The sequence below is a fragment of the Accipiter gentilis genome, chromosome 7, assembly GCF_929443795.1.
Source record: "Accipiter gentilis chromosome 7, bAccGen1.1, whole genome shotgun sequence".
In the NCBI taxonomy this organism is placed as follows: domain Eukaryota; kingdom Metazoa; phylum Chordata; class Aves; order Accipitriformes; family Accipitridae; genus Astur; species Astur gentilis.
The window spans coordinates 5,798,097-5,823,811 of record NC_064886.1 but is presented as its reverse complement, the minus strand read 5'-3'; the positions used below and the strand labels follow the sequence as shown (position 1 = coordinate 5,823,811).

Here is a 25,715-nt window from a genome sequence, read left to right as displayed (position 1 = left end):
GCGGCAGTCTGTGTTAATGAGTTACAGTAATTTGGCTGTAGGCAAGCTCTTGGGGCTCAGGTTTCGGAGCAGGAGGCTCGCTCTGTGACAGCTGTGATGGTTTCTTTCCCCGCTGCCTGCCTGTCCCTCTTGGACGCGCGGTCCTGCTGCAGGAGGGCTCAGCTGTTTGCAGCGACTGCCACGGTTTGCAGCTCGGGGTATTAAGGTAACCTGAAATTGGAACTGCTTTACCTTACCACGCTGAGCTGTGACTTGTGGTTCAACAGCTGCTATGGGAGCAGCTGATCTGCCCTCTAAAAAAAGGCAGAGGGGACAGTGTAAGGGACAGAAACCACCCCAGCTGCTCCAAGGTGAGTCATCCGGGCTGGGGAATACAAACCTGAAGAGCCTTCCTAGGTGCACAGTCCATGCTATTGTAAATCACGTAAAAAAATTACAAGGAAGCGCGTTCTCTCGCTGTGGCAGTATTCCATTTGAGTGCATTTAGGCATATTTCCTACTGGTAGAATCTAAAGGGGTGTTTGTTATTGCACCGGTTTAGAAATAAAACCTTTTAATTAAACAAGGGTGACAAACTGGTAAACCCAGCTCATCCCAGCTAGCTTGCACCTAAAAATTAAGGCTTACGCTGCCTGTTGTTGGACTGACCTAACTAAACTAGTTCAAATCTAAATTACTTTATGCAGGTAAGCCAGAAATACACCCAGCTTGAGTTACTGCTTTTTTCTTGTTACCTTTACTCAGCAAAAAGTCAAACTTTGGCTGTTGCTGGAGCTTTAGGTAGCTGCTGGGCTTGCTGGGCACTCCCGGCACAAAACCCGAGTCCTGACTGCAGCAAGGGGAGAGCTGTGTCAGCCTGTGGAGAAATTGAGCATTAAGAGCAGTGGTCCCCAGCTGGAAAATTATCTGGGAAGTCAGTGCTAGGGGTAGGAAGCTGGGCAGAGGGAGGATAGAATCAGTTCCAGGTGCTGGGGATTTGTGTGAGGGCAGGCAGGAAGCAGCCTACATTTTAAAATGCAGAGACAAATCACAGTCCCTTGCAGCCCACTTGGACTATGGAATTTGTTCCTTCTGATAACTGACATGTGCCCCAGTAAAGCACCGTAGCTCCTGCGTCAAGGGGTAGAAAGGAGTTATTTCTGAACACGTAATGAATTAAGGGAAGGTAGAGTGTTGTGGCCTCGCATCAATAGGAAGTGGTGCAGATTTATACTTGGTGACACCTGATGTGTTTTGAGACACAAATAAAGTCGTTCTGTACAGAACACAAGTATTTTAAACTTCCCCAAGCCCCCAGCTATGAAATCACTTCATCTCCCACTGCCTAATAACAGTGTGTGTAGATATTGCTTAGTGTCAGAGAAGCCTGGATATTACCAGAACAAAATGCAGTTGCTGCTCGTGGCCCACCCTTGCATTAGGGAGTGCAGCACCTACGTTCATTTGCATCGTACGCATCTCACCACAGACAGGAATAGTGCTGCTGCTGTGGCACCCGTGGTTGTAATTCAGGTTGTAGGAAGCAGACGGATGGTATAGCAGAAGATAATTGGTTTTGCTATATAAACAGTAGAGCAAGAGCTACTGAAGATGCCACCAGAAGCAGCTGCAGCAATGGGCTGGCACTGCCAGCTTTTGCAAGAAAGCTAAAGGCGTACAACGTAGTTTGACACGGGATTATCAAGCCTACTGCATGCACCTTACCTGTTCTTGCTTGCGTATCTGAAATACTGCTGTTTTACTCTGTAAATGTTAACTTGCCAAATGTGAATATTGGATGATAAGACACTATGCAGAGTTGGCTATGAATGTTTATTAACATCACATGGAGATCTGTACTCCAGAGAAGACAAACACTAGGCGCTAAACATACCTACAGAGCATCCAGGGAAACAATGCAAGCTTTTTAGACTTCTCCTTTGCAGCAGCTGAGTGTCTGACATTCTTCTTAAGTAAGTTTTTCTCCCATGTAAGATCATCTCAAGTTTCAACACATTGTTAATGATTTTACTGAATAATCCAAACATTAGAAAAACCTTAAGTTCTAGTTAGTGCTATCGTTGATCTGGATTGACTCTAAAAAGACAAAAGACGACCTTCTGGTTTTGACTTGCAAAAGCAGGTATTTGTGACATACTATGCTGACACCTTCCCAGAGCAGCTAGAATGTCAGCTATTCCACTCTCCAGTACCTGCGCAGGTTACGCCTTATTCACTCGAACAATCAGAAGCTAAATTCAAACCGTATGCATAAACGAGTCATTCTTACAAGCACAGTCAAGGGTATCACAGTAAAAGGTGGTCATGGTTTCTACAGAGACCTTTAAACGCCTCAGCAAAAGAGCAGCGTTAAGTACAGTGACAGGAAGCGCACTGAAGCGTCGGCTGTGAGGGTGGAGGAGACAGTGATAATCTGTATAACCAGAGATGCATCTTTTTCAGGTGAACCTCCAGAGCACAGCAGTATAGTCTGAGAAGAGGCACGAGGATGGAATAGGAGAGTATCATTCAGCCTGGCAACAGCATTTTCTCCTGCTTCGTTCTTCCTTTGACTCCGGAAAACTTCCATTGGCACTCATTCACCCACAAAACAGGGCATCATAATGACAGAGTAAGGACTTGAATACTCTGCTTATATTGTCAAGGTTTTAAGACTAAAGACAACAAATAATACTGCAAGTTGAGGCAAGTTTTATTTAGACTGTACAAACAGGGCACTGGGAAAAAAAAAAACAGTGGCTTGATGTTGGGACCAGTTCTATGAAATAAGTGTAGTAAGAAATTAAAAAGGCACTAATCTTAAGAAAAGACACTCCATATATTCTAAGAATATAATTCATTTAATACTGTTAATCTTATAGCACAAAAAATAAAACAAGCTATGATCCCCAAAATAAACTTTAAAAGCTTACACTTAATATTATTGCCTGAAGATCATGGTCTTTAAATTACATATTGTGTTTTAAAGTTTACACAGTGAAGACTGTCTCAAATACAAGGCCACCTTTCCCACTGCAATAATTGTATCCTTGTCTCAAAACACACTTTTCATTTAACACAAGTAAACAGAAAATGACAACTATACAAGAATGCTTTCACTGGTCCCAAAAGGCAGTCTTTTAGGCAGGTCTCACTTTCAAATGCAGGTATTGAGGAAAATGCTTGAAAACTTGACTAGAAAACAAAGGCAGCCCACTCATTCCCAGGATGTTAATACAATATAAAAAATTACTTTACAGGCACGTGAAATGGCACAAAGAATGCTGTTTTTCCCTTTACAAAAATAATGCTCAGGCTCTTCAGAGCCCCAACCCAAACAGGATATTCCCTTTTGTTTATTCTTTCCCAATTTGTAAACAATCATGAATTAAATTAGCGCTTATCCAGTGATGGACACTGATTAAAACAGTTTTCATTTAAACTTTCAGACTGGTCAGAGGCTTCAATGTCTATATACACATGTACACAACAGGAGGAAGTCAAACAGTAAGCCTTTCATGATAGTTAACTATTGTGGCACCAGGTAATTAAACCAGCTCCTAGTTCAAAAGCAAGAACAACTTTAATGGTGCATAGACTGAAGCCGTCACTTGTAGGCTCTCATGCTTCATGTTAAGTATACCCTACACGCCCAAGGAACATTTATGCTGATAGTTTATCACTCAAATTTAAGAGGCTTCATAGAGCAACAGACAGCACACATGTAAGCAAGCAACAAGCGATTGAGAATCCAGAGTCCTTCAAAGAGAAACACAAACTGATCAAATGCGGTCTTTATATGAAAATACTCATCTTATAGTAAAATAGCAAAGACACATTTTGAAGCAAGGTTACAATCAGCTTAGGCTGGTCAGTATGCTACATTTAAACCACATTTAACATACCTGAACCACACCACTGCTACTCAGAGAAACGCTGTTCATCCGTGGCCTAAAACCAGGTTCACAGAAATTTAAGAATTCTTGTCTTTGCATCAGATGCCACTACACACAAATTTTGCATAGTTTTGAAGGTAGAACATTTTGCTTTTTTGCAGTATCAGAACATAATTAAACCTAAAACAATGCTTGTGTTCAAAGTGTATTCCTTATTCAATGAGGGGATGAGTCAAGACATTTATTTCAGTGAAAAAAATCCAGGTTAAAAGCTGTGGTCGAAATCTCAAATCTCACAGTATTTATTTACCATGCAAAGGAAGAATTCTACAATCAGTCTTCTGAAGAGCTGCCTGTAACTAGGTCAGGTCTGAAATAAGATTCCTCTGCAGCAGACTGAGTTTAGTGCAGTTTCTGTATTCAAAAGATGACTTTCAGTAGTACAATCTATGTAGTAAACTTACAGATATAGTTGGGGCACAGAAAAAGCATGACCTTCTTTAGTTAAGAGAGCTGCATAGCTTTTCAATGCAAGACAAAATGTCAATGCCTATTGTCAAGAATTACTCTTACAGCACCAAACATTTCAGTCAATGCTACTCTACTTCACAGTTAATTTGGTAGTAAAATGCTCTACAAGAACTTCTAGACTGTCAGCCACTTGATCAATACTACAGAAAATAGCTAATAGATGAACGGAGAGACTTCTTTAAAAAAAACCCCGGCATTTTGAATGTCTTGTTGCAAATGCCATTTTTGCATTTCTTCAGTGCCTTCCAGTTAAGGATCTCATGGCACTTTCACATAAGCTAAGGACAACATGCTTTTATTAGGATCAAGCAACACAAATCAACAAGAAAACATGCTGGAACTTAAGACAACAACTTTTATATAATTTGACATTTATACGAACTGGTGAGATTCTGCAGGTGTTCTTCATTTTGCTACAACTGACAGCCTTCAAAAGTTGAAAAATGGGGGCTGCTCTTCTGTCAGCTTCCACAACAGACATTTTTCTTTAACCAGGCTGTCTGAAAAGGGAGGTTTTGTAGTTGGTAGTCTTTGCAGACATATATTGTGATAATTCAGTGTTCCATTATTCTTAAAAGAGCATTCCAGTTCACCTACAAAAACACATTTAAAGGCGGTGGCACAGGATCACTGTACCTAAGCTTTCATATCCTGTACACAGGCTAAGGACTTAACCTGCATGGCGTGAATTGTACTTCTTTAGCTGCAGCTATATAGTTCCCTACTGTAAGTACAATTACAGCAGTATAGCTTATGTACAGAAAAAGGGAAAGCAGCTATACTGGTAATAGACACCATTGTGGCCTCCTCCAGCCTGAGCATTAATTTATCACATGGGGGAACCCAAGCAGCTGACTCCAATTAACCGTTTTCTAGAGGATGCTGGGAAGGGGAAGGATCTGGGGCATATATAAACCAGAGCCAACTCATTTGGAAGGTTAAAAAAAGATGGCAGCATGCAGGGGACTTGGGATGCAAGCAAGGAAAAAGAGGAAAAAAGAAGATGAAAGCAGCTCTGGAAAAGAAGCACAGCAACATGGAGACACCCTAGGAAAAAAAAGGTACTGTGTTCAAAAAGGAGCTGTCGACAAGCTGGGGCTGGCATAGCTAGGAAACTCTGGAGAGATAAGGGAGGCTGCAGAGAAATGGGTATAAAAAGTGTATGTTTAAATAAGAGGATTTTATCAGTATTTACCAAGTTCTTCTGTCCCACTTCTTTTCTCCCTCTTCACACCATGGCAATGATCAATCTGTCTACCAAGTAACAGCTTAGTGACAAGCACTTCTATACTAGTAAAGCTACACTTCCAACACTGCAGAAGAGCTGTATGTAGACCAGGCCAAAGTGTTTCCCTTTAAAGCTCACTTTTCTACAGTTAGTGCTTGCAAAAATCAACAAAAATGCATTAAGTATGTCAAAAACAGGTTACAAGTATCAACCCCTCCTAAGTTTCCTTATAAATAAATGCCTCAGCTTCAATGCAGCTCAATCAATGGTTATTTGCATTTAACACACACTGTTTCAGGGAGGTCAACAACAAGCTTAAGAGTTAACAGAAAAGAGCAGCTTCTAATACAACTGCTTAGAATACATAAGCTTCAATTATTGTTCTTTAAAGAGACCATAATTTTAAATGTACTACCTTAGGACAGGTTCTCTTAAAACTAAGTCGTCTTCAGTCCTAAAATTGCATTTTTGTTGTTGCTTTTTGTTGGACAGTAATGCACAAGTTGCATGTTTGATCTAAGATTAGGGCTCTTCCTACTGAGCAAGCCAGAAAAAAGTCCATGGAAGTCTCAACAAGAAAGATTTTCTTCCCATACTTCTCTGCTATATACTGGTGCAGTCTTCTCCAGCTTAAGGCCCAAAAGTTTTAAAAGTGAAACTAAATTCTGGATGATGCAACTATGGTATGAAGGTCAGGCAGTGACTTCAGTTGTATGTATTCCAAATGTACATTAAAAGAATCGTCAAACTGCAGCAAGCTGGAAAATGCGCAATGCTAGCAATGTGCCATTAAGTCATCATCCCACCTCAAACAATGCTAATGATAGCCAGGAAAATGAAGCAGCAGTATAAATCAGGCAGAGGGAATCATTCATTCTCATCTGGGTTTTGAGGGTCAAATATTTTGACATGCGTGAATGGGAAGAGCCCTTTTCGACCATTGACTTCTCCTTCCCACTGACCGTTTATATTCATCCTTGTAACCTTCACAATATCTCCAACCTGCATAATTAAAAAAAAAAAAGAAAAAGTCATCACACATGGGAATCTCACCTCTGATACAAATACAAATCAAATGAAGAGGAACAACAAATACAAGCCCATCATAGGGAAAAAAACCCCCATGCTCTTCTTGGCGTAAGGTTCAACTGAAAAGAAAAATTATTTTTCCTTAACTAAAATACCAACATTTTGCTGCTAAACATGATAATGTTGTCAGCACTCTTTTTCAGACTCTTAACTAAATGTATATTTACATATTCAGGCAAATTGCTGAACTACACCTTTTCCTATAGGAAAGCTTACAACTTCATGCAACAGTATTATTTAGTTCAGATATAAATTAACATCACTAAAGTAATGAGATGCAACATCCATTCAAAAAAAGCACAGTACTCATACTGGTTTTAGCATCAGCTGGCTTATTTTCAAAGGAAATTTAGTTTTTTCAAAGAGAGATTCCTATGGCATAGAAACCATTACTTTAAGTTCTAGTTCTGATTATCACAGTGTAAGAAGCTTCTGTCATTTTAAAAATAATGGCACACTTCTGAAGCAGGCAAATGCGTTTTTTTAATTTTTTTTTTTTAATTTAAGCATTAGATATACAGATTCTAGCTTTATTTGTTGTTTTCACCTCTACTTCCTGGCAAGAATTTGAAACAGGAATGACGACATGTCAGGCCTTTCCTACCATAACTGTTCCTCTTCCTATTTGGTGCTGAAAGATGAGAAGAGCTAAACTCTGATAAAGCAAGAAACAGCCCAAATGGTGATAAGTTATACTTTTATCATTGTTCAGTGCCTGTATTTGATTTGGATTAGGATAATTTACAAAGCAAAATATCCAATGTGACAAGTAGCATTTAAGACTAGCTAAATAGTCATTTCTCCCTTAAATGCTTCAGAATAGCTGCACATGTGGTTTGTTGCAGCAGCTCTCTAACTTTACACCTCCCTTCCTGTTTACTTCATTTACTCTATGTGGTGACTATAGTAAATATTAGAAAAGTGACATTAGCAGCTGATAACTAACATCGCAAAAAGTAGAACCAGCCTATGACCAATGGCAAAGAGTTCATAAGTTTCTTCCCTAAACTAGGTCTAAGCTCTGTGTAGCTGAGTCTCAGCTTACCAAGCTACTTCTGTGAAATCCAAAGGTAACTATCTTTGATCTTATTTAAGGAAAAACTACATTTTAGTCCGGATGCAGTATGTATAACAATTTGCCTACATTATTTAAATAGTATTAAAATTCAGAACTGATGCAGATAGTTTAAGGACCTTGGCCAAGGGCCTTAGATCAAAACTTTTCAGGTAAGACCTGTATATTTTCTGTCAAAGAAAGAAACTCTGAGTTTACAAAATAGTGTGCAGGTCACTAGATGATCTGAAGCCTGTTTAAACCAGTTACCATTACTCCGATAGATATTTTTTGAATATCACCCAGAAGCAAGAACCCTTAAGTGAAGTTTAAGATACTATAATAAACTCCTTGGCAGTCACTCAGTGTTACATCTCTTAAAATAAAATTTCTCAAACTTTAAAACTCTTTTTAGAGATTTAAGCTTTATGTTGCATATTAGAATGAAATTGGGCATTTAAGCAGAATGTATTGCTCCTCCCCAGCCCCCCAATTTTTTCTCCACTACTTGTAGGGTTTCACATGTCCCGGCTGCCCGCAAATTCGAGACTGTCACACGTGGAACAATTGTAATCTTGAGCTTTTAAGAGAGGAGAAAACTCTCTGGACTCCTGTAAGTTCCTGGGATATAACCAAGACCATGTTACTTTCTTAAATGGACATCTTTACTTCTGCTGTTCCTGAACTCAAACGTGAAGCCAGCATATACTATTAAGTAGTTATACACTGCCCACGATAGTTAGCACATACATGTAGCATTAGTTTAATTGGTATTCATTCCTTCATGGACTACTGCAGCATGCTTTACTTGTGTATTTGCTGAAAAGCCCAATTTGTCAGATTTTCACTGAATAGAAAGGCTAGAGAAAGCTTTAAATAGTAACAAGATGACCTAAACAGGAACCTAACACATGTCTCTTTAGGAAAAGGCTGATAATGTCTATAAATAATCACTGTTACATTGCTAAATTTAAATAACCCTTGAAAACAAGTCCAAGTTTTAAACCCAAATTCAAGAAGATGCAGCCAACATCAAAATTAAAACCTAATAAGAAACTGCATTTGCACCACACTGTAAACCCACTCACTCAAACACTTTAATCTTATTTATGGAAGACAAAAAAACATTTGTAGTACAATGGATCAAAACCATGGACTTGCGTTTTCTGAGAGTCTGACAATTTAATTCTGCTCATGTGCCACAGAGATCAATCCATTTTGAAACTCCAGAAAAAGATATCCTTCAATCTGACTCTGATTTCTACAACATGAATAGGTTTGGAAGTCTTGCTTCAGCTGAGTGAAAAAAATATTTACAATGTAAGTCTATTGCATTGCAACAAACTGCAATGTAGATTAACAATGTAAAATGATCTTTAGAGTGCTGGGTGGGCAAAATTGCCACAAATCTGAATCTGCCATTAAGGAGTCGGGGCTGACAAAAGCTACTCAAAAAATACTACCATATGCCAAGAACCACTGGAATAGTAAATTGATTTGCAATAACTTTATATTATTTTTTGAGAGTGTTTTTTTTTTTTTAAATGAAAGCTTCTGAATATCCTCTTGTGCTATCTTATTAAAAAAAAAAGCCGTTCTCCTGAGAATATTAAATGAAACAGCATGTTGAAGCAAGATTTTTGGAGAAGGAACCTTGATGTCATGATAGAATAATTCATGGATCTTATGTTAAAGACCTCCGTTTTGACAACGTCTAGAAGAATCTGGTCACATAGGCCCTCTATTTGGTAAATGCTTTTTAAAGCATCTATAACAATAATGTAATTATTATATATCTGTAATCTCAGCTTAGGTGTGATCTCCCACTAAAATTATTTAACACACTATCTTTTTCAGAGAATGTTTTAAGCCGGTCAGAAGGATTGTCTTATGATTAGGCACAGGACAGTCAGGAGACCTGGTTCTATTCTCATCTCTGCCACAAACTTCCTGTATGACTCTGGACAGCTCATGGCCCTTATCTATAAATTAGGATAATGCTTCCTTAGTCTCAGCATCTCTCAGATAAGTTAATTCACTTGTAAAGCATGCCAGCATGGCTGGATGGAAGTATCAACTGCTGAAATGAGTAATACTTCTGAAATGCAGCCATTTGGTTCCACCCAAATGATAAAAATCAAAATGTATTTTAGATAGCATCCTTTCATTATGTCCCTGTTACAGCATGAATTCAAAGCCCTGGGGAAACACAAGCTGTGGAACATGCCAGTCAGAAAGGTTACTTCATTCTCTCTAGACTCTTCCATACCTGTCTTCCATTTGAAGCTGATTCATGTACTGCAAAAAGGTTTCCTGCATGCCACTTTAGTCACACAGTCAACCAATTCACCATATTTTACAGATATTCCAACAATAGTATGTTGTTAATAGTTCTATGGCTGATAGAGTTCTGTAATATAAGTTTCAGGCGATAAAAATGCATTAGAACACTAAATCATCATTTTAGCCCACTGGGTCAATAGCTATAGAAAACATTGCTCTTGAATTTACAGGGTGTTGAATCTCAGTCATTATCCTAATTAGTGTCACAACTCACCTTCTTTGCTAACACTAGCATTAATACCAAAACCAAAACAATTGTTCAGACCAGCTGCCTGTTCTGGAGAAGAATAAACAAGGCTCAACACCAAGAAATTACCTGATATCCCACTGTCCCCAAAAGGTAAAAATCTGAGCTACACAAAAGAGGCAGAGTTCAGCCACGCTGCAAACAGGACAAAGTGACACTGAAGTAGCTGGTGCTTTACATATTGGAAGATTCAAGAAACCAAGAGGCTGAAAGCACAGCTTAATTATCCTTCACTTCTGATGTTGTGTGCCAGAATAATAATAGTTGATGCCCAAACCAGAGAATCAGGTAGTTCAGAGGAAAGATCTTCAACTGTTCTTGAGGCATGGAAGCAGGTCAAAGGGCAGCATAGAAATGTTGAGTCCTAGATGCATTTAATCTAGCCTTATTTAGGAACAGAGTAGAACAATAGAAGTTTGCATTTCAAGTATAGCTAGGACAATTGCCACAGTTGGGGTTGCAGCACCACAGAGAAAGTGCTGCTTTTCATTAAATGATGGTACCCTATCTCTATCTGATTAAGCCAGCTGTCATGATTGGACAGCTCAAAACTCCCATAGACCAACATTCTCAAGCTATGCTGAATCTCACTGTAGCACAGGATCTTGTCTAGGTTATCCATAACACTTTCAGTTTCATCTGAAAACAAATGCCGCAAACACTTCTGAAGGTGAATGCATATTAAATTGTGAGGCACTCAGCACTAGCTTGATGGGAACCATCAATAACTTTGACCAGAAAAGGAAGTTACAAAGATTAAGACTGCACACAAAATCTCCAAAGTAACTGTTCAGTTGTATTTTCAAAGTTAGCATACTGAAAAGTTGGTGCATGTCAGCACAGGAATCCTGCTGTCAGTGTCACTTTCAGTTCAATAGTTATCAGAACTAAAGCTCCCCAATCAACACTTTACACTACATGAGTATAGGCTCAATATTTTGCTTAAAATCTAGACCTCGTGGGTTAGATGCGTTATAATGCTTAACACAGCAATACTAAGCTTCCTTGGCTTAAGAAAAGCACAATGCTTGTTGTCTAGTGAAAGAAATAGCCTAATTTCCTAATTACGATAGCACATTTTGGCCTACTTGTCTCAACTTCCCTTTGAAGAGGAATAAAGTTAACTGTAACCTAATTGTAACAAGCTCAAGAGAAATACTGTAAGTCAGTTATATAATTATGGTGAATGGATATTTATTTCACCAAAACATTTCAGTGACAGGTTAATGCTTGCTATATCATGAACAGATAAACTACTTAATACTATAAATGCTGGCACAGCTCTAGAAAAAGCCATAATTAGTATATAAATTAGTACAAAAACATTGCTATAAAAATATAGTGAAGCTCTTGTTTAAAAAACCCCCTTCAGATTCTATAACACTGTCATGTTAAGTATGGAGATGAACTCTAGAACTACTACTGCCTTCAAATTGGTCTATGACACTTATTACAGTGTTTGCAATGTATTTAAGAACTATTTTTTAAACACATGGCAGACATAAGTCTAGTGGCTGCTGCTGGTCTCTCATTTTCTGGTTCCTTATGCCATTTCATTCCATTTTACAAGTAAATTTGGAATTTGTTGTTCAGGTCATGAAGCACCCCTCAAACAATTCACTAATTTTTAAGGGAATTATCCACCATTAGTTCATCTGCTGACTATGCTGTACATAAAGAACTTTATTGTGTAGAAGTTAGTGATCAATCAACTACTTTGGATAGAAGCAAGAAGTACCCAACTACCAAGAGATAAACTCTCTTTGAGATAAAACGTACCAGGTCTTAGCCTACTGGGCATTGCACACACATCACGTGCTAGTTAGAGCATGGCAGTTTAATACAAGGCTTCATTAGCGTACTATTGTTAACAGGCTGGCTGTAGAACTACAGGTTATTAAATGCCAAGAAACTTTCAGGTAGGCTTCACTGCTTTGTATCATAGTAACAGTGCCAAAGAATCTCTGCTCTTACAGAATTCATCACCTTAAAGTGCTATCCTGTTTAGCCTTTGGACACAGGATTGCCCTCCTAGTTTGCCCAAAGAAAAGCAGGACTGAAGAACAGCAGTACATAACCCAGTAATGTAGAGTTCTAGTCCCAGTAAGTACAGGACACTGTATCCCTGTCCTTCATATTCCTTCCTCTACAGCACCAGAAAGGAAGGAAATTGCTTCTTGGCTAAAAGGACACAAGTAAAGAAACGGATCTGGGTCATTGGTTGTTTTGTTTGTGGGTTTGGGGTTTTTTTTGGTGGTTTGGTTGGGGTTTTTGTTTTGTTTTGTTTTGTTTTTTTTTTAAATACAGTATCCATGAAAATACTACACACATTAGTTGTAAAGTTAGTTAGTTGTAGTGAGAAACTGCAGACTTCAATCATTTCATTAAAAACATTAAATCTGAACTGCCAAGGTAAATAACTCAACTGACAACAGTACACTTAAATCTTAGAAATACATATAATTTATTGTAGGCTTTACTAATTGTTCACTGGTGCAGGGAGATGCCCGAAGTTATATGTATACCAACTGTATGCTTTGAGATAGTAGCTATACTTAAAACTTTTATTTTAGCATGTAAACACATTACTATTTAATTTTTTTATTTTTCAGAATAAAAGTAGAGCATATAATGCAGTAGGACCAAGTCAACATTTAAACGTTATTCACTGCAGTAATACCAATATGAATGCTAAAAAATTTTAGCCCCAAGTCCAAATTATGATAAATGCCATATAAACTAGTACCCTCACAGCAACAACACTATAGTTGCCCTTAAACTGTCATATTTTAAATACTATTTAAAAGTTAAACACTCCATCATCATCCAACCAAACAGATCTCTTTTCAGATTTTCAGTAGAATATTCACTTGTTTTACAAGTTACATTTTCATGTGAGAAATTTAAAAAAATAAATGTATACCTTCCTTACAAAACAAACTTCTCTGTAACAGGCTATGAATCTTTACCTTTTCTTAAAGAAAACTTCCAACAGCTTATGTAAACAATAGTGTGCAACAGAAAAAACTGGACTTGCCAGCAGAGAACTTGTCCCATTTTCAAGCTGAACCCAGGAGAATGACATCCCTCCACTTAAAAGGAAGTCGAGCAGATTACTACGCAATAGCTTTATTTACTCCAGATGGTATTCTCTTCCTTTTAAGTACTGTCTGTGTGCTGACCACACAAAGCTAGAGCCAGCAAACAGATATTTTGCTCTCATATTTTTTATCAGTTTAAATGAGATTACACAATCAGGCCCTGTATAATTATACTAACAAGGTGTTCTACCTGTACAAGCTGAACTGCGATTTAGAGTACACCTACACTAAGGTGGAGTACTGTCAAATACTATTATTCTGGAAGAACACCATTAACTTTCTTCCCCAAAACATTCCCATAACCTCTTCTTTCTCTACCACTAGCTACTTTCAGTGCTCTTAAAAAATAGAAGCTTCAAATGGTCCAGATTTAGTGACATGTAGAGCCCTGACAAGGTTGGGATTAAATACGTCATCAGGGCCCAGCAGGTGTTAGGCAACCTAAAGGAAGATCACGAAAAGAAGTTGGAGTTTCTTCTTTAAGAGTAGTAATGTGAAAAAAAAAATACTGCTACAATGAGGTTGCTAAAGTTCCCTATGTGCGGATAGATATGGAGAAGCTCTAATCACTGATTTTAATGAAAATGTAGATCAGTTCCCAGAATTCTGCTTCTGAAGCCTCTTGAGATGCCACAGTGTGGCTAAGGTACACTTGCAAAGAAAACAGACTACATAGGAAGACAAATGTGCCAGTGGTGGGAGACACAAAGACATGAGGCAATAAGGGATTAAAATTCAGTGGAAGAGAAGAATCTCTCACACAAAACTTCAGCAATTTGAAGGTTCAAAATTCAAACCTACATGTTGGTCAGAGAATTAATCCTACTGGTATATTAGAGGAGTAGCTAAAATGACAGGATTAACTAGATCACTAAAGACCAAGTCAGAAGAATCTGTTTGTGAGGGCCACCCTTCCAAGTGGTTCCGCTACCCTGAAGCAAAGCAAGTTCCCTGAAGTAATTTCATGACACACTGATAAGGTAACAAAAATCAATCCCTTGCCTTGCTTTGTTTTCAGAAGCATGAGTAGTTTTGGCAGGAATCTTCTGTACAGTGCAGTTGGCAGTGAATTTACACTTTGCCCTATGATAATTTTCACACACTGCTCACAAATAACAAGCTGCTAGATTTCATAAGACTCAAGGAAAATCCAGTGATACATATTTAACTTTTAACCCCATAAGAGTAGTCACCTGTAGAGGTTTTACACATACAGAAGGCAAAACACTTAGGGCAACTATTATGAGTAACTGGATGTCACCTCAAATTTTAGTCAAAAGTAACAGCTATAGGCAACAGCTTTAACTTGCAAAGTAACTGAGCAAAAGCAACAGGAAAAGTTCAAAAGTATTTTTAAAGCCACTATTCTTCTACTAGCTAAAATGCTGTTGCTTCCTTTGCTTGCTTCCTTGCATTTGCTCCCTGAAGTATTGTAGCACGCTCAAATTTCATCTTTGAGACTGGCACTTTTTCCAGGTGAGACATTTTTGAACTACGGGTTAACTAGCCTTCAGTATAATCTAAATGTAAAAGTAACAGTCTCAGTGTACTGGATATATCTTTAAAAACTTCTTCCAATCCATCATTTACACCAGTTAAACTAGAACTGTAACATGAATTCTTTACCACTTAAAGAATAAAACTCTAAAGTCTTAAAGACATCCCTAATAAAAATAAAATAAAAAATGTTTTGGCAAGCACAGGAACTTCCTAAAGGTTCAACGCAAATTTAGAGGCGACAATACAGCCTTTCATCCAACCCCTTCATCCCCAATTTACACCCTAAGGTTTCTCAAATTCCACTTTTGAAAACCAAAGTAAAAGGGACTAGAGCACTGCTGATATATTTCTGCCTGGATTTCAGCTCTTAGCACCAAATACTTGAGTGCATCTCGTACTAGTTGAGGATCAGAAAACTATGTTTATCAGCAATCTTCACCTTTCTCCGAAGGATGCTACTGCCAGTTCTCAGCCTGGAATGCTGCAATGATTAATGAAACATCTCTTTCCTTCCCCAAGATTAGGTGGAGAAGCAAAGTCATCCTCTCACTAGCACTTACTTCCACAGCAGGATATATACATTCCACTACCCTTGTAACATATTTGCACTGTTCTTGAACAGGCAAGAAGAGAGCATAAATACAGGCCCCAAAGTAACCTAGTCACTTTTCTCAAAGGAAGTGGTATAGATGAAGCAATTTTTGTAGATCTTTCTTCAGAATGTAACCTAACTTCTTCTTGGTCCCTTGACATAGATAAGCAGACTCCATATGAAGTCATCCACACCAACTTTGCCACTAACAACTTTTAGTTTCTTATTTTACAAAACAGTTGAAAATGGTAAGACTTGAGAGGAAAAACTTACCTCTAATGCCAGCGCAGTCTTGTCATAAGCACAGGGTACCCTCTTTTGGATAGCTTTGGCATAGACTGGTCCATTCTGTGTTGATGGCAGAGGATTGATCACTGCTCCAGGTGTACTGGATACTGAGGGAAGGGGACTTGCGGTTTGAGGCTGAGCATAAGCATGGGCAGGTTCTGGAATACCGTAACTGTTGGAATTCCTGTTTCCATGCTTCCCATGAGAAGATCTGACTAACTTTTCTACATAAGGAACAGGAATCATCCCAATCCGACCATCCTTGTTTCTAGCACTCCACCACTGTTCTTCTGGCTTCTCTACTATTACCAGTATCTCGCCCTTTTTAAATGGAAGATCCTCAGCATCATTGCCAGGAAAGTCATAGAGAGTCCGAACATACTCCACATTTTCTTCTGCAGTGGACAGAGCAGGGGCAGATCCAGATCCCATTGGTGGACTTGGATACCTAAGTTTAAAAAAGATTTGGTATAAGCGATAGTTATTGTTTTGTATTTCCAGTAACAAAGCTAAGTACCAGTTTTACAGTAGGAACACCAACTAGAGGAGAATTATTTATTCAGCTTTGTAACAAAAGTATTGGCTTGGTAGCACTGTGAGGCATTTCATGAGTAATTCATGCTTTCAAGTAATTACTTATGTAGCCAAATTAGCTTCCTCAAACCCAATAAAAATCTAACATGGCTGCAGAAAATTGGGAGAAATAACGCAAAATCTTCATCCATCTGCTTTGGACTGTTGTGAGGATCTTAGGTTAGAATAAAATTAATTCTATAGCTTAAGTTATGAGAGTCATGATACATTAAAAAAAAGAAAATTATTTGGGTGACTTAGGGTGGAGGGGCTCTTGAAGAGCTAAATAATCCTCTTCAGTTCATCACATCTACATTTTTAACTTCAGCATCCACTTCTAAAGAATTCAGTAACTCTAAATGCTAGACTTGAGGGAGCATAGCAGAAAAAGGAAACAAAAGTAAGAGGAGGGTATAATAAACACTTAAGCTAGAAGTCCAATGTTGTCTTTCTGATTGGTATTACAGCATCTTTCTAACCAAATCCTACTACTCACACGCAGAATTGTGGGGACTGCCAGTCACATTTATAATGAAAACTCCTTTCTTTAAGAAAAGAGATAGGCAGACCCTGTGTTTTTAGAAGGCAACACTTTTCCCCTCTTTTCTGGAAAGTAGTACGGAATTAAGCTCCCTAATCTTATTTTTATAACTTCAACTCTCAAAGGGCTGTTATAGCAGAAAAATTATTAGTTTCAAAGTACTTATCTTTACTGCATATTTAAATACCTAATAACCTGAAAGTGACATCTTCATACAGGACAATATGAAATACTTGTGTCCAGTGGTAAGAATGGAGTAAGAAGTGAAAAAGCTAAGCATCTAGAAATATTCCTTTGCCTTATTAACCATAATATTACTCTAATTTATTCACATCATTGTTTATGATGCCATCATCAGTCCAATACAGTCACTTGACTATGGTAATATAGGATTGTTCATCAAATGAGACTATTTTCAGTGCAATCCATTTTCATCATAAATTTTATACATTTTATTCAAAGCAGCTGTCAGAAACCTTAATGTATATACACCAGAGCAGATACTATCTAAGCTACGATAGCAAAAATCCATGTCATTAGCCTACTTCAATTCTCTTTTGCTACTTGCAAAATAAGATGGATGTCAAATCCCTGATTTTTGCAAGATATGCCAGAAGCCCTAAACAGAAAGATATGTGCTTCTTTAAGACACCCAGCCGCAGCCAAAGCCAGGGAAGAGAGGGAAGCCTTCAGAGAGCAGTCACTCTGCATAAGCAAGAGCTCAGGAACATCTGCAATGATGGTCAGAGCTCACTATTGACACAAAACGAATAGAAAGCTTAAAACAGTCAGTTTTCAACTGTTTTACAAGTTTAAAATGTCATCTCCGAGAGCTAAAAGTGTTGTATGGCTATATACAACAAACTATTTAATCCTACCACAAAAACTACCTCTTCATACTGTACTGTATGAAATGAAAACAATCAACAGCCTTCAAAAGCACAAGCACTGGAGTGCGATGTTCCCCTGAAAATGCCAGAGAAATAAGAATTAGCAGTAACAGTTCTGAAGAACATACCTACCTACCCCTATTCTAAATCTAGTCCATTAACTAAAATAAATAAATAAATAAAAACCCAGAAATGCTACCTCTCATCCTCCCTCTTGCAGCAGTCTCCTTCAAACAGAATTTCAAACCATCAACCGTGTCACTGATTTTTCTAAGTGTTCAGAACAAAAAATCATGCTAAGGAAAACCATCTAGTTGAACCCATTTGTAGCTTTATAAAAAAGCTTGTTAGTTCACAGTAGGCTAGGTCCCATGAGCCTCTGTATGCTGCGAGAACAATATGCAATCAAGACCTTGAAAATAAGGTGGTACTAAAATGTTCATAAAACATTTCACACAAGACTCCTAACAAATACCAAGTAAGAAAGTGGAATCATCTAAGTTTTCAAGTGTTTTAGAAAGCCAAGTCAGTCATTGCCATAAATGATTAAGAACAAGTTTTTACATCCAGAAAGGCACAAAGGTATCCAAGTTAAGGAGAACAGAGATAAGCATAAAGATTGCTTCAGCATAGACTTCTTTCCTCCCAACTGTCCACAAGTTTAAACACGCACATAACACTGGGCAGCTCCATTTAAGCGTTCCTGCAATGAAAGTGATTTTTTTTTTCACCTACCAAGAAGACTGCTCAGCAACTTTAAGAGTTCTTGAAGCTAGTGCTTTCTGTCACATCCCTCCCATCACCTGACAGCTTTACGGAAAGACTTTTTTTGACTACTTGAGTTTTTCAGCTTGACAAGCTAATGTCAACCTTTGACAAGTTACTGATTGTCATTAAGAACTGGCCTATGCCAAGGTTAAATTGTGACTATAAACCTCAAAGTTATCCTTGCCCCCTAAGAACTGCAAAACATAGTAAGATTTTAAACTGCAGAATTTAGAATCAAACCAACTTGAATTTCTTTTCTTAATGTGTCACTACTTTTCTAGCTTTTATTTCACTTCATTTTATCCAGGAAGCCCAAAAGCTTTGAAATCTGATACTGGGAAAAGCTTTATTAATTAAAAATATATGTTCTAGGGTTCTTGATAAGCAGTTTACTGATGCAAGTTGCAGGTATGTCCCATGTTGGGAACAGGACAAAGAATGAGCTCATAGCCAAGTCACATTTTCCCATCCTCCTAGAATAGCATTTCTCAGTATAGTGCATGGACTATGCAGATATAGATGAACAGTGCCATAACCAAACTGTGAGAAATAAATGTTTTACATTTTGTTGGGGGTGGAAATGCCACTCTACAAGTTTTGGAAATGCTGTCCTAGAATGTATTAAAGCTGACTTAACAGGGTGAAGCAGTCTAATCACATAAAGGCCTGTTCTATTATAATCAGTGTGGATGCAGGGGCAGAGAGCAACTCAAGCTCAGAGGCTGTACCTCAATCACTGACAAGACTTGTGAACCAGCTTCTCAACCATCCTAGGAACAGAAGGACAATACAGAAGAAAAGGTTGACACAAAGCACGACCACACCCTCTTGGAAAGCAATTATAGCCAGGGGTACAGAGGTACACAATACTTTCATATATGCCTATACACACTGTAAGGACAGGCCCCGTGCATGATATGGATGATTTGACTGAAAGAGCAACCCATAATGGTCACTGAGACCCAGAGTGCTAAGAAGGACCACCGTTAGAAACAGCTTCAAACGTGGGCCATAAACAAGTATTTCCTTAGTATACACAGCGTGGCCCTACAGCTAATGCTAAGATCCTGGAGCTACTAGGCTGGACTAAGACAGCCCTCCCTCCTTGCGCCACCTCGAGCAAAGATAGCAGTGGGTGGGGCGGAGGGTGGCACTCACCTGGGCGCAGGCTCGATGAGGGTGGTGGTATCCAGGTAGTGGATCTTGTAGAACTCCAGCAGGGCGGGCAGGTGCTCAAACTCCTGGTCGCCGATCTTAAAGCGGCGGTTGGGCAAGGAATTAATGATGTAGTGGGAAACCCGGGAGTTCTCGGACACCGAGAGCACGTAGTCCCCCGGGCAGGTGGACGAGTCTCGCACCAGGAACATGCCATGCCGCTGCCCTTGCAACCGCGTCTGCGCCTCCGCCCGAGACACCGGGCCCACGTACCAGCTGGAGCGGTCCGACGAATCGAAACGAGCGGCGGAGGACATGGCTCCGAGCGGGGAAGGGGAAGGGAGGGGAGGGGGGGGGGGGGGGAGGAAGGTGAAGAGCCCGAAGGCCCAGGCGAAGGAAAAGACCCGGCGAAGGGAAGGCCTGGGCAAGGAGGCCTGGGACACGGAGCGGGCCGGGGGCTAGGAGGAAGCGGCTAGTGCCCAGCCCAGAAGATAGGAAGCCCAGGGAAAGGGGGATAAGGGAGAAGGAAGCTCCGTGCCTCTGGAGGCGAAGGACCAAGGAGCGGCTGGGGTGGGGCTGGCCAGACGCGGCGGTCAGGGCCCCCGAGTCTCCCTCAGCGGCGGGGTGTGCAGGGCATCCTTCCCGCCTCTCTCTCTCAGGCCTGCGGCGGGCCCGGCTGGGCGGGTAGCGAAGAGCAGCGGCGGCGGCTGACAAGGACAGGCGGCCCGGGAAGGTGGTGAGGGTAGCCCGCTACGGTGCCTCAGCGCCGGAGCCAGACGGGGAGGTGGGGCGGGGGAGGCAGAAGCGCCGGGCTCCCGCTTTCTCCTATGGGTTCCCTCCCCTCCCAGAGCCGAGCACCAAAATGGCGGCGGCGCCGGGCGGTCGGAGTTCTCCGGAGACACCGCCCCGCGCAGGCGCCGCTGCGGCTCGCGCCGCTAGAGGGGCGGGGAACGACGTGGGGCTGCCGCGCGCCGCGGGGGGGGGGGGGAGGGGCGGCCGCGGCTGTTCCCGCCTGAGGGAGCGGGCGGTTGCGCTGAGGGAGGTGGCGGGCTGTGGGGGTGGGGGGGGGGAGGGGGGGCGAGCTCCGTGGCTCGGTGCCTCATCCTCGCGTGTGGAGGAGCTCTTTCCCCGGTCCCTCTGGGCTAGAGTCATTCAAGCCTTTCCCGGCGCACCCCCGGTTGGGGGAGGTGTGTGTGAATGAACGTGAACGGCCTGGGGGGGGTGTTGAGTCCGCCGGGGTGTGAGACCCCCGCGCCTTCTGCAGCCCCTCAGAGAGCAGGGCCGTCCTCCCCATGCACGCTGCGGCACGCTTTACCACAGGTTGCCCCCCCAAAACCGCCCAGTCCTTGGGCTGAAGACATCTGAGGGGTGCCCACCAACATACCTCTTCCATCTTCTCTCCATCCCTCTCTCAGCACATCCCTCCTCGGTGCTGCCCAGCCCCTGGCTTTCCCTGGTTTGCCATGGCACCCCAAGGCACGGTAAGCTTCCCTTCCTTCCAGGGTCCCTCCGGCCCTGCCTCGGGCTGCCTTGGGCCTCCCATCCCTCTCCACACCTCTTTCGCTCAGTGGGATGCCCCGCAGCCAGGCACCCTGACCGCAGGTGGTTGGGACACAGAGATCACCTTCTCTTAAGTTTTGCTTTTATTAGTTGATTATTTTTTTAAGGAACAAAATGGACCAGTGTGATAATCTCCTCTCATCTCGAGAGAACTTCCTACGTGCTCTAAGAGACAGTTTCCTGTCTCTTTATGGCCTTGTTCCCAGATAACGGGGTCAAAGCCCTGTCTGTCTCAGGGCCCAGGCGGGAGGGAAGATGGTGTTGCAGCCGCTGAAGAGGAAGGAAACCCCGGAAAGGACTCAGCAGGCCTCACGGGCAGGGGCTGGGCAAGCGTTTGCCACATGGTACAGTGTGAGCTGTTTGAATTTTAGAGGGAGGTTGGTGCGCGGTGACCTCAGACAAGCAGTGTGGGCCTTTGCGTGGTCTGACTCACGTTTGGGAGGGCTGGCAGTGGCAATCGGCATGTCCAGCTGCAATAGGCAAGGGCGTGACAAAATAACCGCACTAATTCCCCAGACGTGCTAGCAACCTTTGCAAATAGCATGATTTTAGCTCAGTCTCATGACTGTTTAATTTGTGCTTTTGTTTTTTCATTTTGTTTGGGGCTGGCAATGTGAAATGAAGCAGCACTTGAAAGCAAAAAACATTTAAAATGGAGAAATACATTTAAGATGACTGACTTGAAGTGCCTAATAGGACTGTTGTGTAGTCTTTTTCCAGCTTTGCTATCTTTCTTTCATGCTCTGCCTTCTAAAGCTCAGTCACATCATGGTCATTTTTCTTGTCTTTGTTCTTCTTCCTACATTGGCAACTAGTGCCAACTGAGGTGTTTGGATTGGAACATACAAGGCTGTGTCTCTGTCGACATTTAGCACAGTTCAAATCAACGAAAATGGAAGACTTATCCAGTGTCATTCTTATGCTTTAGACAAAATCATCCAGGAAAGTCTCATAACATCATTAACACGAAATGATCTTAAAGTAGACCCTGAATACATGTACAGGTATCATTTTACCAGCCGCTGAAATACAGCCACCTCCTGGGTGGAAAACAACAGCTGTTTAGTCCTGTACAGCAATACTAGCAAAACAGTAGACCTAGAGATGAATAATACCATCTGAAAATTCACATCTATGCAAAAATATTTCATCCGTTGCTAGGGAAGCTTACTTAGTAGCTATACCTTTGAGCTGTTCCTACTGGTTTAAGTGCTTGTATCTGCCAATGAGAGTCAGTTTTAAACACGTAGATAGGCTACATTAGATTATGAAGGTTATTATGTTTTCTTCTGTCATTTGAGCAGTTTTGGATCATTTTCTATTTGGCCATGGCCAAAATATAGATTAAAAGATAGTACTTGGACTTGCAATAACATGCTAAATAATGTTTAAAAATAATTACAAAAGCCATAAGTTAGCAGCAGATTCGTAACACATAGTATATAAAAAGGAAATAAAAATTCCTATTGCTGCATTTTATTGAATTATAATTTTTGTTATCATAAAAATCAAATGTAGTAGGTCAAATACATAGTTATTTTGCCTCCATTTCATATAGATAATACTAAAATCTCCAAAGAGCTGTAACATGTCAGGAATAAATAGTATTTAATTATAAACCAGTTTTTGTGCAATACTGCACGGGGCTGGACTAACGCTAGAGAACCAGCACACCCACCTTCCCATCCAGACAGGATTCTAAGGCACGGAGAGGTTTTCAGTTTGGAAGGAACTGCCACAATTAGCTGTTCTGAACTTGTATTCATGCAGGCTGTGTGCATCTTTCAAGTACTTCCCCCCCTCAGTTTCACTAACTGTGGTTGAACTAGGCTGGATCTTCTAGGTAAAAGATCCCACGTTCTGCTTACGTATGAGAAAAAGGTGACTTGTTCAAGATGATTAATGTTATCTGATAGGACTGTGCTTTAACTTCTAGACTACAGACCATCATCTCAGGTATATTACATCCCTACAACTGCATTTGCTTTAAGAAGAATGGATAAATGTATGGTACCACCTTTACCTTTTTATTACATATAAATACATTTATGCTCTTTGTCTTACCTGTTGGCAGCTTCCACCCTCAGACCATGGCCAAACAGTTGTAGCTCAACTGTGGAGGTGGGGAGCTCTTAAAGTGCATCAGCTGCTGATGAAATAAAAACTCAGTTGGCAGAATATTCCCTTGAGAAGGTCCCGTCCCTCTTGCCCTGTGCCCAGCTGCTCCTTCTTCCTTTCGCCAGAAGCTTCTGACTGCATCAGTTGGGCTGAATGCCAAATAGATTGTACATGTGGCTGGTCTCTAAGTAAGGAGAAGTAAATTTCTGTCAAGGGTATATAATGAGAATCCTTATTGTTTCAAATCAAGTACTGGGTATGCTTCCAATGCAAAATTAATGACCCTAATTTAAACCATGAGGAAATGGGAAAGAATATGTTGGATTTGGAGGTAGACAGCTGGAGAAGAAATAACAGTAGTGAAAGCAGTTATGAAACAAAAACTGAAGCAGTCACAATCACTTCTCCAAATGTGGAAGGCTGAAATACTTCAGGATACAAGTCCACTAATTACAACTCTAGCAAATATGCCTATACAGCTTTACCTCTGTTCTGGCAGGAAATAGGAAAATAGATCATTAAGAAACCTAGTTGTTATTCTTGTGGACTTCCTAATGTATCAGCAGTTTAAGTGTTGGTATTTTGATCACTCAGTTCTGGAAGAGTTGTTTGGCTATTCTCTTACAGACCAGAAATAACTTAAAGCTTGCTTAGTTCATTGACCATCTGTCCACAATGTCTTGTGCTATACTGTCTGTGAGGACTTGCTGTAAAAAATGAATGCTTTTTACTGTAAGATACAAGACTGACATATTTAGGAGATCAGAGGATTTATAAATAAAAAAATATGGAATCAGCCTAAAATGCCTATGAGCACATCTTTTTCTTGAGATAACATAAAGTTTAAGTGGGCTCTTGAAGGCTAAGTTCCTGAAGCATTATTCCTGATAGGAAAAACAATGAATAATAATTATAGCTCTGTGTATCAATCTGTGATCTCTCCTGCAATTTCTTTATATAGGTAACTGTAGTAAACAAGAAGAACAAAGTGCTTTATATATGCCGAGTTAGATAAAAATTGCCAATTTTAAAGCAAAGCAATTTTATTATTGTTTAGCCTATGTGTTAGTTTGAAAAGGTACATGCTGGACTAAAATGAGCTATTGCTAAATGATTAGGATGGTTTGAGCAGAGCTAAGCTAAGCTCCATGTTTTTTTCCCTAAACAAAATACATGCAAATAAGATAGCGCATACCATAACTTTTAACAGTCACATTACGCGCAGATGAAAAGAAATTTGGGGGATGAAAGCAACAGCATTTTTGTAATATCAAAATAATCAAAATACAGAATACCTGCCTGCCCTTAGGTTTAGTTCATGTAACTTAGGGGTATTATACCAGTAACTAAAAAAACATAGGAAGAATAATTCAGACTTCTCTGTAAGATAGATGATCTGCTTTAAGGAAAAGTAATTTCCTTGCAACTGCATTCTAAGCCTTATATTGATTTGCTTTGCACAGCATCCAACAGCAAGATTTAATAAATAATGTAATCACAGAATTCCATATACTGATAAATGGAAAAACGGACCACCTGACTATCTGAAAATCCGTATTCAAACACAGGAGTGATACAGTAGAAGCTGGAAAAAAAAACCAACCCATGTGTTTTCTCAAGATGTTTCTTTATCTTAATAATTACTCATAGATGTCTTAGTCTCCTATGTCATCTAAGAATTAGCCTATCAGCTTAGTTATTTGTAATAGTAAGTTATACCCTCTAGTGGTTTACATAGGAAAAGGAAAAGAAGCCAGCCAAAGATTGATTAGCTTTTTTTTTTATCGTGAAAGAGGCTAAATAACATTTTCAGCTGTATAACATAGGGTATCTCTGGTCTCTTGAGAAATGCTAGTTAAAATGGAAAAGGCACTGCAAGCATTAGACTTGAGTTAGATGTCTGGGTTTAGTTAGAACAGCTGAGTCTAGAATATGACCTGGACCACTAGGAGAACCACTTGTTTGCAGACCAAACAAATTGCCACTGCAACACTTGCAGTCTGGAAGGAGTGGTTCTACTGATGTCCATGTCAGAGAGATGTGTCCTTACATCTGAGGGCTACATGTAATTCCTACACATTTAAAGTAACTCTGTAGGCAAAATAGGAATACTCATCAGTCTCCAATATTGCAGTGTAATAGAATCTGTATTTCCAGACTCCTTGTGCAGTTCAGAGTTCATTATCAAAAAAGTATTTTCTGAAGAAGCTCATAATCAGGGTTACTTGCAGTTACCAGGTCTTTTGTTTTATCTGCCAATTG

The 25,715-nt window shown here is 40.2% G+C and overlaps 2 protein-coding genes across 4 annotated transcripts in view; one reads left to right on the top strand and one right to left on the bottom strand.

Annotated features, from left to right (window-relative positions):
- The window catches only part of LOC126040585 (T-box-containing protein TBX6L), a 28,131-nt gene extending 25,610 nt beyond the window's left edge, over positions 1-2,521 (top strand). The window contains exon 15 of the mRNA XM_049805215.1: positions 2,443-2,521. The gene's annotated coding sequence lies outside the window, so the exon portion shown is untranslated. The remainder of the gene's footprint in view (positions 1-2,442) is intronic.
- Positions 1,799-20,651, bottom strand: CRKL (CRK like proto-oncogene, adaptor protein). Of its 3 annotated transcripts, none has more exons than XR_007506676.1 (4): positions 19,779-20,651; positions 15,834-16,296; positions 6,050-6,636; positions 1,799-4,906 (listed from the first exon to the last, which is right to left on the bottom strand). XR_007506676.1 is itself a non-coding variant. In XM_049805216.1 (3 exons), exons 1-3 carry the CDS (start codon positions 20,090-20,092, stop codon positions 6,502-6,504), a joined length of 912 nt encoding a protein of 303 aa, XP_049661173.1. In that variant the 5' UTR covers positions 20,093-20,651; the 3' UTR covers positions 1,799-6,501. The 3 variants fall into 3 exon arrangements, 1 of the variants encoding a protein (XP_049661173.1); XR_007506677.1 differs by having other exon boundaries at positions 1,799-3,930; XM_049805216.1 differs by having other exon boundaries at positions 1,799-6,636.
- Positions 20,652-25,715: the final 5,064 nt, after the last annotated feature.

What these genes read in the sequence shown, in the direction of transcription:
- CRKL (XM_049805216.1), bottom strand. Translation starts at nt 20,092, where the DNA reads ATGTCCTCCGCCGCTCGTTTCGATTCGTCGGACCGCTCCAGCTGGTAC. An exon ending in CTCATCGAGCCTGCGCCCAG is followed by an intron (nt 16,297 to 19,778) that starts GTGAGTGCCACC and finishes TTTTAAACTTAG; the next exon opens with GTATCCAAGTCCACCAATGG. An exon ending in AGACTGCGCTGGCATTAGAG is followed by an intron (nt 6,637 to 15,833) that starts GTAAGTTTTTCC and finishes TTAATTATGCAG; the next exon opens with GTTGGAGATATTGTGAAGGT.